The sequence below is a fragment of the Monodelphis domestica genome, chromosome 1 (assembly GCF_027887165.1).
Source record: "Monodelphis domestica isolate mMonDom1 chromosome 1, mMonDom1.pri, whole genome shotgun sequence".
In the NCBI taxonomy this organism is placed as follows: domain Eukaryota; kingdom Metazoa; phylum Chordata; class Mammalia; order Didelphimorphia; family Didelphidae; genus Monodelphis; species Monodelphis domestica.
In genome coordinates, this window is record NC_077227.1 from 504,336,051 (window position 1) to 504,348,554 (window position 12,504).

The following is a 12,504-nucleotide window of genomic DNA, read 5'->3' on the forward strand; positions in this document are numbered from 1 at the left end:
TTATTATACCTCTATTTAACAAACAGAGACCCAGAGAGGTTGAATACCATAGTAGGACTTTAGTGAAGAATCTGGAACATAGGCACATGGAAAGCTCTGTAAATGACCAAAGTATGATTTATGAAAGCTGTATTAAGGTTTTTGAAAAATGTACTTGGGATTCCCATCAAATATTTCTTTTCTTTTTTTAGGTGAGAATGTTCACTTTCTGGTTTATACAGTCCCAAATAATGTCTTTTTTTTTTTAACTTCACTACTCCTTAATTGGTTTTATTTCACTCATATAGAGTTGCTACGTAACACCAACATTACATTTATCCAAATGCAATGTAGATGTCCAAATGCAAATTGCCTAAGATGCTTGTGACCTTATTTCTCCAGTTTTATAGGAACTCAACATTCATTCTATGTTGGCTTTCATATTTCCTTGATTTTCTCCGTGGGGTCAAGAATCTTACTATTTTTCTGGACCTATGGCTTTTCTTAACTGACAAAAAACCATAATGTTTGATTTTTTTTCCCAAGAAACTCCATTTGGGGGAGAGGGATAAGATTTAGGGTATGTAGACTTTTGATTTCATTAGTGTAGAGACTTCCTCAGATGTGATACAATTGGGCAACTGTAGATTATAGTCTTGGAGAATTGCCTGAGCAATTAAATGACTGCTGTGGTCACATAGTATGTGCTAGAGGCAGGGCTTGAATCCTGGTATTGTTGATTTTTAGCCTAGGCCTTTATCTGCTAACTCATGATACCTCTCCATTGTTCTATATGATGACATTATTTCACATGTATATTGTGTTTTACAGCTTATATTTTATTAGAACAAGACAGTTATATATATTGTCAGCTTATACCTTACCTTAGTTTAGTAACCCAAAATAAGAGATGCTCCCAAAGTACAGCAGTGTGATTCAGCAAGTTATTTGGGGGAGGGTGAAATTTAATCTTTTTCAAGTGACCACACACTACTGATAACCTACAAGAGATTCATTTCTAAGTTGATTCTCTTGTGCTTTTCCTATTCATTATCTTTAAACTTTTAATTTTTTTAATTAAAAAAATTTTTTTAATTAAAAAATTATTTTTGCATCTGTCATGAGTTATGGTCTGTCTTTAGTTGTGTGACTCTGGGCACATTCTGGACCCTGTTTTCCTCATCTGCAAAATGAAACTGGATTAGATGATCTTCAGTGACCATTCTGTCCTACATTTCAAGGTCACATTCTTTCTAGCTCTAACACTGTGTTGTATAGTATTCCTTTTTTTTTTTACTGAGAACTTTTGAGATTCCTGGTGTTTAAACATTAGTGTTCTTTGTTTGAGAATGGTAGGCTCCTTGAGGGCAACATTTTTGTCTTATTTGTCTTCATAGTTTAGTGCCTAATTATATAGCGTTAAATACATGTTTGTTGAATTGAACATAGTACTTTTATATTTTTCAAATCTGGGTTGTATAGAGCTTGACATGGTATCAGGAAAATAGGAATTCAAAATGTGCCTCAGTCCCTCAGTAGTCGTGGTTCCCTGGGAAAATCATTTAACTTTAGCCTCAATTTCTTCATCTTTAAAATGGGGACAGTAGTACCTACTTTACAGGATAGTTATGAAGTGGGTCCTATTAGTATCCTCATTTTACAAATGAGGAAGCTGAAGCTGAGATATCTTAAGTTCTACAGCTAAGTGTATAAAGGAGGACTTGAATTCCAGTCTTCCTGACTCTGTGATCAACACTCTATCCACTAAACCACCTAGCTTTAAAAAAACAAAAAACAAAAAAACCTACCACATTTGCCTCTAACTGATCAACAGATATTATAATCTGTAAAAATGCTTATTATGTGTAATAATGAGGCTGTAATAATTTTCACTTAAAATACCCCTGCCCATACATGGTGCTTTACCTCTTTTCTGGAGGGTTCTATATGGATTAGATGACTAGTTTAGTATGCTATCTAGCCGTTTAAAATTAGGCAATAAGCTTATCCCTTGATTAAACACATCCTTTAGCATCATATAATCCAGCAAAATCTTGTTAGCTGGAAAGCAAACCATTTAGCTACTTAATGCCAATGGTGCTTTCTTTCATTAGCAAAAGAGAAATAAAGTTGCCAAATGGGCTAAAAAGGCAAAAGAAGAGAGAACGTTACTGTTTGTGGGGTCATAGACAAGATGATCTCTGGGCTTCCATTTCTTCATCAATCAAATGAGAAGGCTAGGCTAAACATACCTTATGGTCCCTAACAGTTGTAAACACTATGAACTATGTGGCAAAACAATTAAGGTCATAACTATTTGCAACAGAGACAAAAGAAATAAGATTCTTGGGGAAAATAACAAAGATAACTTTGTGATTTAACAAATTGCCTTCCTCACAACAATCTTAAGTAGGTTAGAACATATTTTCTTGACTAGTTTCCCAGAAATGGCTATATAGATAATCAAGTCTGGGAAATAATAGTTCCTCTTTATAAAATAGTTGTCACAAATACAACTTTTAATTACTCTTCAGATTTTCAAATAAATGAAGAGGAACAAAGTCTTTCATTACTATATGTCTACTTTATAAAAGGTTTCTTTAAAGGAGACATTTACTATAACAACAATAGTGATAAATTATGTAGCACTTTTAGTTCTGCAAAAGGGTGTGTGTTTCTGTGTTTGTGTGTATACAGGGGTGGGGTGCTCAGGGAGTAGTATCTCTGGTATGGAGGGCTTGTCGTGCCCTCCTAGGGCAGCTCTCCAGCCTCTGACCCCCACCTGACACCCAGCTCTCACTTGTGGCTCCCAGTAGCTGCTAACATGTGGCAGCAGCCACACACCGTGCAACAGCTTCGACAGGCCGGTTAAACCTTGTGAAGATAGCCATCAGGTCGTCGTCGACCCCTGGTGAACCAGGGCTTTGCTCACCCAGCATGTGAAGACTGCTTCGGCCGAACAGACGGAAGAAACCAACAAGATGGCGACGCAGCAAAGCATTGTGGAGTGCTTAGGGCGTGTTGGAGCATAAAAGACAACACGGCCATCCAATGCAGCTGAGGAAGTCTCCAGGCGTGACGACTTTTCGTGCCACTGGACCCAGGCTTCCAACGCCGAGAGAGTGGGATTGTCTCTGTGCATTTGGTGGAAAAGTGAACTTTTCCACTTATATCTCCTTCACGCACAAGTGTCTTTGTGTACACTCATCTATCCTAACCCTGCCCACCCTCTTCAAGACCTGCGGCGATAGGGGAGTGTAAAAAAGAAAAGTAACAGTCAATGCCAAGTACTACCTAAAAGTGCATAATTTTTAAAATGCTTGGTCCTTTTTAGCTCCAAGACAAAAAGAAGAGAGGGAAATGATGATAGGAGATGATCAATGATTTTTTTAAACCTTTACCTTCCTTTTTTTTTTTTAAACTGGAGAAGTTTTATTGAAGGTGGAGCAAGATAGCTGGACAAAGTTTAGATGATTCCAATTTTGTTGGCTATATCCAATGCGTCATAGTCAGGGGCAAGTTGGACATAGGCCTTCTTCTCTCCATCAGGCCAGATCAGTGTACATCAGTGTCATATAGCTTCTTTACTACCTGCTTGATCTGATGCTTATTGGCCTTGACATCCACAATGAAGACAAGAGTGTTGTTGTCCTTCATCTTCTTCATAGCAGACAGTGGTCAAGGGAAACTTAATGATAGCATAATGATCAAGCTTGTTTCTCTGAGGAGCACTTTTCCAAGGGTATTTGGGTCACCGGAAGGTAGGTGTTGTTCAGATGTTGAGATCTTCTTCTTTTTGTGGCTGTGGACACCCTTCAACACTGCCTTCTTGGCTTTCAAGGCCTTGGACTTGGTCTCTGTTTTGGGGGGGACAACCGCTTCCTTCTTGGGCTTTGGTGCCATCTTAGAGGAAAGGGATGAAAGGCCTTTACCTTCCTTCTTAACATCATCAATATTGTGTATTTATTCCAAGGCAGAAGAGCAGTAAGGACTAGGCAATGAGGGTTAAGTGACTTGCCCAGGGTCATACAGGTAGGAAATATCAAGCCTGGTTTGAACTCGGGACCTCCCATCTCTAGGCCTAGCTCTCTATCCACTGAGCCACCTAGTTTCCCCTGGTCAAAGATTTTTGATCAAAAACTTTGTAATAGAATGATCTGCTCATCTTGTAACTGGTACTACAGTTGTTCATTTCAGCAAACTTTTAAAGTACTTCCTTGTTAGGGGTTCAAAGGTACTAGGACTCTAAATTTTTTATAATCCAGTATGGGAAAAGATATAATAATAATAATAATAATAATAATTAAAAAAACCTTGTTACTGCATTGGATCCATGATCTTACCAGGGGAGTTACTCCGGTACTCCTTCCTCCAATATGGATTGCAGTCTTTTCATACTGTGTAGATATTGTCTATGTTTTTTCCATAAATTCTTCCTGTGGATTTTTCCAATGTACTGCAAGCCTCCCTTCATTCTATTTAATATTTCATGCCTGTCAGTGGTAGCACTTGGGCTATCCATCTGTTATCCTGTGCTTTACTATATAACCAGTCAGTCTCCTTTCCCAGTCACATGTGCCCTTTTATGCTACTTCTCTTGTGTAATCTTAATATGTTTTCGAATGATGTCTAATTACATAAATAACTAGGTTAAGGGAGATTGTGAGCAATGCAAAGGAAGAGATGTTTAAGTTAGATTCTGTGCTGTAATATATTTGGGGGCTGATACTTTTGTTGTAGATCTCATTCTCTTTCAGTAATGCCTGTTGCCCTACAGTGTAACTAAAGGACAGTGCCTGCCACATAGTAGGCATTTAATTGTTTTCTTGCTTGTTTCCTTCCTTCCAGCCTATCCTGAAAAGACAAATCAGTAGTAATTTAATTTATTTTTGCTGTTGTCCTTTAGTCACATTGACAGAAAAATGACCCATTTTAATGGAATGCATACACTAGTTTATCATTAAAAATCAAAGAATTGGAACCAGTAAAATGAGCAGTACCTCATTAAGAGTCAGGGCAGCTCAGGTGGTTCAAGCTTAGAGTGCAAGGCCTGAAGGAAAGTTCCTTATCCAAAGTTCAAATCCTGCTTCTCACACTTAATCGTTGTATGACCCTATTTGCCTTAGTTCCTCATCTGTAAAATGAGCTGGAGAAGGAAATAGAAAACCACTCTATTATCTTTGCCAAGAAAACTCCAAATGGGGTCAGGAAGAGTTGGACAGAACTGAAAAAAGACTAAAAAAAAAAAGTCAGAGCCATTTTCATTCTTCTAGACCCACCATTTTTACTAATTCAGTTATGTGAAAGTAGAAGTTGTGACCAACTTCAAAAATTAGGAGAGCCATATATATATATAGGTTCACAGAATGTCAGAGCTAGGAGGAGTCTGAGGGAAATAAAGCCTTTTCATTTTACAGGTAAGAGAGCTGGGGCTGGAGAAAGGGGAGTCACAGCAATAAGCATTTATTACTATGTGCCAGGCAAAAAGAAAAGACCTGCCACTGCACTCAAAGAATTAACATTCTAAGGGGCACTAGGTAGCACGGTGGAAGAGCTTCAGGTCTGGAGTCCATAGGATGTGGATTCAAATGTGGTCTCAGATACACTTAGCTGTGTGACTCTGGGCAAGTCACTTAACTAATATCTAGCCCTTCCTACTCTTCTACCTTAGAATCAATACTATTAATTCTAAGACAGAAGATAAGGGTTAGGAAAAAAATAACTTACATTTTAATGGGGAAAGACAACATATAAAAGGAAGCTGGCTAAAAAAGTAGAAGAGGTTCTCCAAAAAGGGGCATAATGTTGAAGTCCAGAGAATGAAGGATGGATGGCCTGGACCGTTGCTCTTTAGGAGGTTCTGGGAAGAACTCACTAATGGGAGGAGAATGCAGGAGAAGGTAGCTAGGTCAGTTTATTTAGTATTAGTATATTATTTAGTTATTGCAAACAGTATGTTTCCTAGGTTAGAGCTATGTAGTATAAATACTCATATGAAATTTTTTTGCACCTCTTGGTCCTATCACCTTTTTAGAGTATAGTTTATTAATTGCATTGTTGGATCAAAGGGCATAAACATATTTTGGTACCTTTTGGGGGGGATGGGGATAGCATAATTAAAAAAAAAATCTTCCCCATTATAGTTGGATCAAATAATTAGTATGCCTATTTTCCTCTCCCCAATTTTGAATTATTCAACCTTTTTATCTTTGCCAGTGTAATGATGTATATATACTTAGATTTGGAAGCAGAAAGCCTGGATTTACATATGTTCTGGCTTGGTCCCATATTAGTCATGTGACCTTTAGGCAACTCACTTACCTGTTTTGAGTTCCAGTAACTCCAACTGGGGCTAATAATAGTTGCCTTTAAGGAAAAACATTATGTATGAGGTGATGATCAATATTTGTTGTTACTATTGTTATCACTATCATCATCATCATAGTAACTGTTTAGGTAGAGATATTTGTTGGTAAATTTACAGTCACATAGACACAGAGCTTGGGAGTAGGAGACTTCTGGGCTTAGCAGTAGGCAGTTAATTGGGCTCCAGGTGGACCTGAATATACAGCTAGGATTTGTATCCCTTGATAAACTTACTCCCTCTGGCAACCTTGTTAATAATTTAAAATAAAATGCTAAATCTATTAACATATTTTAATTAAATTCTGGTTACCTATCTTTGTTTGTGACTGCTTCTTCTAAATTAATGGCATAATATTTTTGACTTAACTTCATATTTTAGTTTGTAACCCCATGGGTTTACACTATATTATAATCAGGGGAATTTATTATTTCTTGGAGTGACTCTTAGCCTGTAACTTTTCATTTTTGGTGAGCCTGTTAGAAATGTTATTGATAAGTACCACAGCTCAAGGCAAATGTTAAGGGTTCTATTTGGAGAAGGATTGTGATAAGAACTGAACCTGTGATAAACAACTTCTTTACCATTGCAGATGGGCACCTTCTTTGCTACTTTTAGTCTGTAATGGTGAGATTGAGAGAGGGGTCCTTCCCAATACTAAGACAGGAAACCAGCTGTTGGAGGGGTTGGTTAAAGTGTAGCACTGCCTATTTCTCCACAGAGCCTAATGGAATCTAGACCTGACCCAGAGTGAGTCAGACCCCTCCCAATTCTGCTTCTAGATGACTTTGAATCTTCTCTCCTATTACAAACTTCAGAGACAAGTCTTGCTATACTAATTAACTAATTTATTTCTATGACAAAAAGATAGAGGGATTGAGTAGACCCTACCCCTGTATTTCCTATATCTATATTTGATGGGAGATCAAAATGTCTTTTCAAGAATGAAATGATGGTATAAGATGATCTTCAAAACAAAGCAGTAACACTTCTTCAGCACAAGCCAGGTAGGAAAGGTATGTGGAAACCCAATTCTGCTCTATAGCTCTGGACAGAGTCTCTGGTGAGAGAGTCAGGAGAGAAGAGAGAAGTCAAAGAGTGCCCAGATCTCCTTCTGGCCAACAGTTTTCTCCTTTTGAATCTTCTTTAGAATTCCATGGAATTCTTCCTCTGCTAGCTCTTGAGGTTTCCATCTGCTTCTCTTGGGTCCATTTTCATTACCTTTCAGGTTTTACTTTGCTTTTTGTCATTCTTCCTTGATTACAAGTTTTAGAGAATTGCCTAGACCATTGAGAGGTTCAGTGATTTTCCCAGAGGTACACAAGCCAGTAAGTGTAAGAGGTGGCTAACTTTGGGATGACAGATCTCTCCATATTTAGCTAGACTGGTCCTCAAATTATGGACAAGGTTTTTCACCCAGGCCCATCTGAAGCCTGGTAAGGACGGAGACTTGACTGGTATTGCTCTTAAAACGCAGTGCCTTGAGGGGACAGTTGGGTACCTCAGTGGTTTGAGAGTCAGGTCTAGAGACAGGAGGTCCTAGGTTCAAATCCAGCCTCAGACACTTCCCAGCTGTGAGACCGTGGGCAAGTCACTTGACCCCCATTGCCTAACCCTTACTGCTCTTCTGCCCTGAACCAATATACAGTATTGATTCCAAGGAAAGTGAGGGTTTAAAAACTATAACAACAAGAAGAAGAAGAACAAAGAAACCTAGTGCCTTGAGGAAACTTTCAAAAAGGATACAGTAGGATTACTTTTTTGGGGGGGGGGGGGGTTAAAGCTGTGGTGGGCAAAATGTCTAAAATGTAAACTAGTTATTAATATTCCATAGACTAGACTGTTCAACCTCATCAAACTTTGCATCTTTTAGACATTTCCTTTCAGAACATTTTGGCTTTCTTGTTTTTCTGTACTAGAAGTGTGGACCTTTATTATTTGGATAGTTAACTTTATTTGACTAAATAATTTAATCATATTTGGATCCAGGCTCAGTGGCAGAAAGCAAAATAATAGTCTGCAGTTGACCTATCTTTGGACATTAATTTGACTTTTCTTTAGGTTGAATCTCCTTGGATATTTTTGAAGCTTGAATCAGAGCCATTTGTGGACAATAAAAAGGAAACCCATTCTAGGTAGTACTCTTGATAGTAAAAGTATTGGTTGTAATTTCCAAAGAAATTTTAGGTGGCTGTTCTAAGGGAATCCCAGAGTTCCTTCATATTGAGGCAGGGGGGTTTGGTTTAGATAATCTCTGAATCATTATGTTCTTGTATTTAGCAAATCACTTTACTTCTCTGGGCTTCAATTTCTCCATCTGTAAAACTAGTGGGGGTCAAACCAAATGATTCCTTATATCTATCTTTTATGCTATACTTAACATACCAAATGAGTGCTTCATAATACACAGTTGAACAGAAATAGGATTGTATATGAAACTTCTTCCAATTCTATTATGTGCAGCCTGATTTCCTTTTAATTGTAGCAAATTCAGCATGTTACTTTCAAAGCTATCTTGCTTGTTTGTAATTCTCTGTGGTTTTCTTTTTTATTTTCTGTGCATTTTCAAAAAACAACCAAAGTTTCAATGACTTTCTTCCTTCCCCATCTCTTTTTTGGGGGGAGAACAACCTTTTTTTCCCTGTCTTCTTTTTTCACATTTGCTTCCCATTGAGGAAGAGAAAAACAAAATTCATAGTCAAGTGAAACAAATTTGCATTTTGTTTATATCTAAAAATATATCTTTATCTAAAACTTGAACCCACTTATTAAGAGGGTAGGTAGCATACTTCATCATTGGTCCTCTGAAATTAGTCCTTAAGAACTGAAGTTGGTCTCTACTTTGATCTAACTTCTTAATTCTTCCCAGCTTTCTCTGAAACCAACCCATTTAATATCATTATGTACAGTTTGGTAATAGTGCATTATATTCATATACTTTAATTTGTTCGGTTGTTCCTCAGTTCATGAATACCCCTTTTATTATTATTATTAATTTTTTTAAAACATGTTATTTTTTCTGTAAAAATTGTCACTATTATTTTAGTATATATGAGTCTTTTTTTTCTTTCTTTGATCAATTGTGCCATAGACCTAGTAGTATTGCCTGTGGGTCAAATTTAATTTTATTTAATAATTTGGTGGGGGGAGGCAGAGTTTCAAATTGCTTTCTAGAATGGCTCTACTAACAGTGCATTAGAATGTATAGGGAACTGAGTCAATTTATGATCAGAGCCATTATTGATAAAATAGTCAAAGGATATAAATAGACAGTTTTCAGAGGAATAAATTCAAGTTACCAATAGCCATATAAAAAAGAGCTCTAAATTACTAAAAATCAGATTAAAAGAATTCTGAAGTATTGCCTCACACCCATTAGATTTGCTAACTTTGACAAAAAAGGAAAATGATACTAATACACTATTTTTTTTTAAACCCTTACTTTCCATTTTGGAATCACTACTATGTATTGGTTCCAAGGCAGAAGAGCGGTAAGGGCTAGGCAATGGGGGTTAAGTGACTTGCTCAGGGTCACACAGCTGGGAAGTGTCTGAGGCCAGATTTGAACCCGACCTGGGTTCTATCCCATCTCTAGGCCTGACTCAATCCACTGAGCTACCCAGATGTCCCCTGCTAATGCACTATTGATGGAGCTGTGAACTGGTGTATTCATTCTGGAAAAAAAAAATTAGAACTATGCCTCCCAAAATATTAAACTGCCTATCCTTTGACTTAGGAATATCTTTATTAGGTCTATATTAAAAAAAGAATAGAAAGGAAAAAAGACTCATTTAGAAAAATATTTAGAACAGCTCTTTTTGTGGTAGCAATGAATTTGAGGGGGTGCCCATCAATTAGAATGGCTAAACAAGTTAAAGTATATGAATATTATGGAATACTAAATTGTGCTATAAGGAGAATATGAAGAGAATGGTTGCAGAAAAACCCTGAGAAAACTTTTGATCCAAAATGAAATGAGCTATTTATATAGTAACAACAATATGGTAAAGATAACCAATTTTGAATGATCAATCACAGTTCCAGAAGACTCAAGATAAAACATGTTATCCACTTTTGGAAAGAAAGAGTAGTGTGAACTCACGAGAGTACAAATCACGAAATATATCTAACTCCTTCCCTCCCTTCTTCCTTTTCTCCTCCCCTCACCTCCCTTTCTCCTTTCATAAGTCCCAATTTCCCTTTTTTCCCCCTTCTCTTTTCAGTGGGTGGGCAAGGGAGAATGGAGAGAATTTGGAATTGAGAATACACATGAATTTTTTAAAAATTGCTCCCATGAATCTTTTACTGAAGTTCCACTAAAAATGGCCATTTCCCTTTTTTGTCCTTTTTGCCAAAATGTGGTAAAATCTCTGTTATAATTCACCTTTCCTCTAATGTTTGTAATTCAGAGAATTTTTTTTTAATATGATTATTGGTAGCTTAGGGTTTTTTTCCTCTTTAAAAACTACCTGTTGGTAGCAGTTGGGTAGCTCAGTGGTTTGAGAGTGAGGCCTAGAGATGGGAGGTCCTGGGTTCAACTCTGGCTTCAGACACTTCCCAGCTGTGTGACCCTGGGCAAGTCTCAGTATTGATTCTAAGATGTAAGGGAAGGGAAGGGAAAAAATAAATAAAATAAAAACTACCTGTTCCTGTATGCTTTGGCTTTATATGTTGGGAAATGCCTCTTGTTCTTATTAATTTGAATCATTTCCTTATATCTTGAATATGAGGTTATCAGAGAAACTTGCAAAGATTTTTCCCAGTTAACTCTTTTCCTTCTGCATTGGTTTTATTGGTGCAAAAACTTAAATTTTGGATAATCAAGTTTTCCCTGAGGTTCCTTCTAGCTCTAACTCCTGTGACTTGTGACCTTTCACCTAGAAATGGAGTATTTATTTATACACCACAAGGTTTGAAAATTAGCTCTTTTTAGGGGCAGCTGGGTGGCTCAGTGGATTGAGAGCCAGGTCCAGAGACCTGAGGTCCAGGGTTCAAATATGGCCTAGACACTTCCCAGCTGTGTGACCCTGAGCAAGTCACTTAACCCCCATTGCCTAGCCCTTACCACTCTTCTGCCTTGTAACCAACTCTCAATATTGATTCCAAGATGGAAGGTAAGGGTTTTTAAAAAAATAGTGTATTAGTATCATTTTCCTTTTTTGTCAAAGTTAGCAAATCTGATGACCTAAATGCTGTGCTTACGGCTTCTTTTCTGTGTAGTTATCCTTAGGTTGCTTACTCTTAGTCCCAGCCTTGGCCCTAAGAAACCATTATAGAAGTAATGTAGTTCAAACCCATCATATTATATATAGATGAGACATACTATTACTCTGATTTCTGTGAGTTCCATAATATGGATATTAATGTTAAGACGCTGGGATTTGGTGTTTTGTTGACTTTAATTCCTACACACTAGAAAAATATATTAATCTGAAAAATCTTCTAGGCTAACTGATAATGTGTAATCTGCTCAGGACATAGAGAATAATAATTTTTTTCATTATTATCTACAAGGCTGAAGTGCTACATCTAGGGTATTATTGAGATTTCAAGCTGGGTAGGAGAAACTTAGAATGTCAGTGCTCAGAGAGACTTTGAAGATTACAATGTCTTCTAGCTTGGTCTATTTAAGATTACAAAGTACCAGAATTTTGGAAGTAAATTGTGGTTGAAAATGTAGAAAGGATGGAGAAGAAGGAGATATATTAGAATTTTAAATACTTTGCATTTCAGAGAATTGAACCTAGAGTTTCTTGAAATCTTATATATATTTAAGAAGGAGGGGTAAAAAAAAATTTCCTTTGTGGCTGGGTGACAATTCAGAATGGAACCCACCCGTTGAAAAATTGCACACGGTTATGTCCTTTAGCAAAATATCAAATGTGACAGATAAGAAATAAAGTTATTAAATACTACTTGGGCAGAGAGAGAGAGAGAGCAAGTGAGGGAGGAAAAACTTGGCAGACTTTCCTTGATTTGACTAGGTATATAATAGGGAGAGGGAAATATATATGCTTATCTAATTCAAACTCATTGTACACTAAAAAGTCTTACAGAGAGACTGCTTCTCTGTTTTGAATAAGAAAGCTACTGTGTGCTTATAATTCTGGGCAGTGGACTTTCTTAGAGATAGGAGACAACTAAGAAGAAATATTTCAATT

The 12,504-nt window shown here is 37.1% G+C and overlaps 1 protein-coding gene and 1 pseudogene across 3 annotated transcripts in view; one reads left to right on the forward strand and one right to left on the reverse strand.

Moving 5' to 3' along the window:
• Positions 1–12,504, forward strand: part of B4GALT5 (beta-1,4-galactosyltransferase 5) — a 99,362-nt gene that overhangs the window by 30,751 nt on the left and 56,107 nt on the right. Inside the window, exon 1 of one of the 3 annotated variants that reach the window (XM_056812956.1) lies at positions 4,333–7,671. The exons of 1 other annotated variant lie outside the window; for it this stretch is intronic. In XM_056812956.1, coding sequence (XP_056668934.1) covers position 7,671 — 1 coding nt within the window. In that variant the 5' untranslated portion in view covers positions 4,333–7,670. Of the gene's footprint in view, positions 1–4,332; positions 7,672–12,504 lie in introns of those variants that run through there. One more of the 3 variants, XM_016427616.2, reaches the window with a different exon arrangement.
• On the reverse strand, positions 3,411–4,200 carry LOC100023255 (60S ribosomal protein L23a-like; annotated as a pseudogene).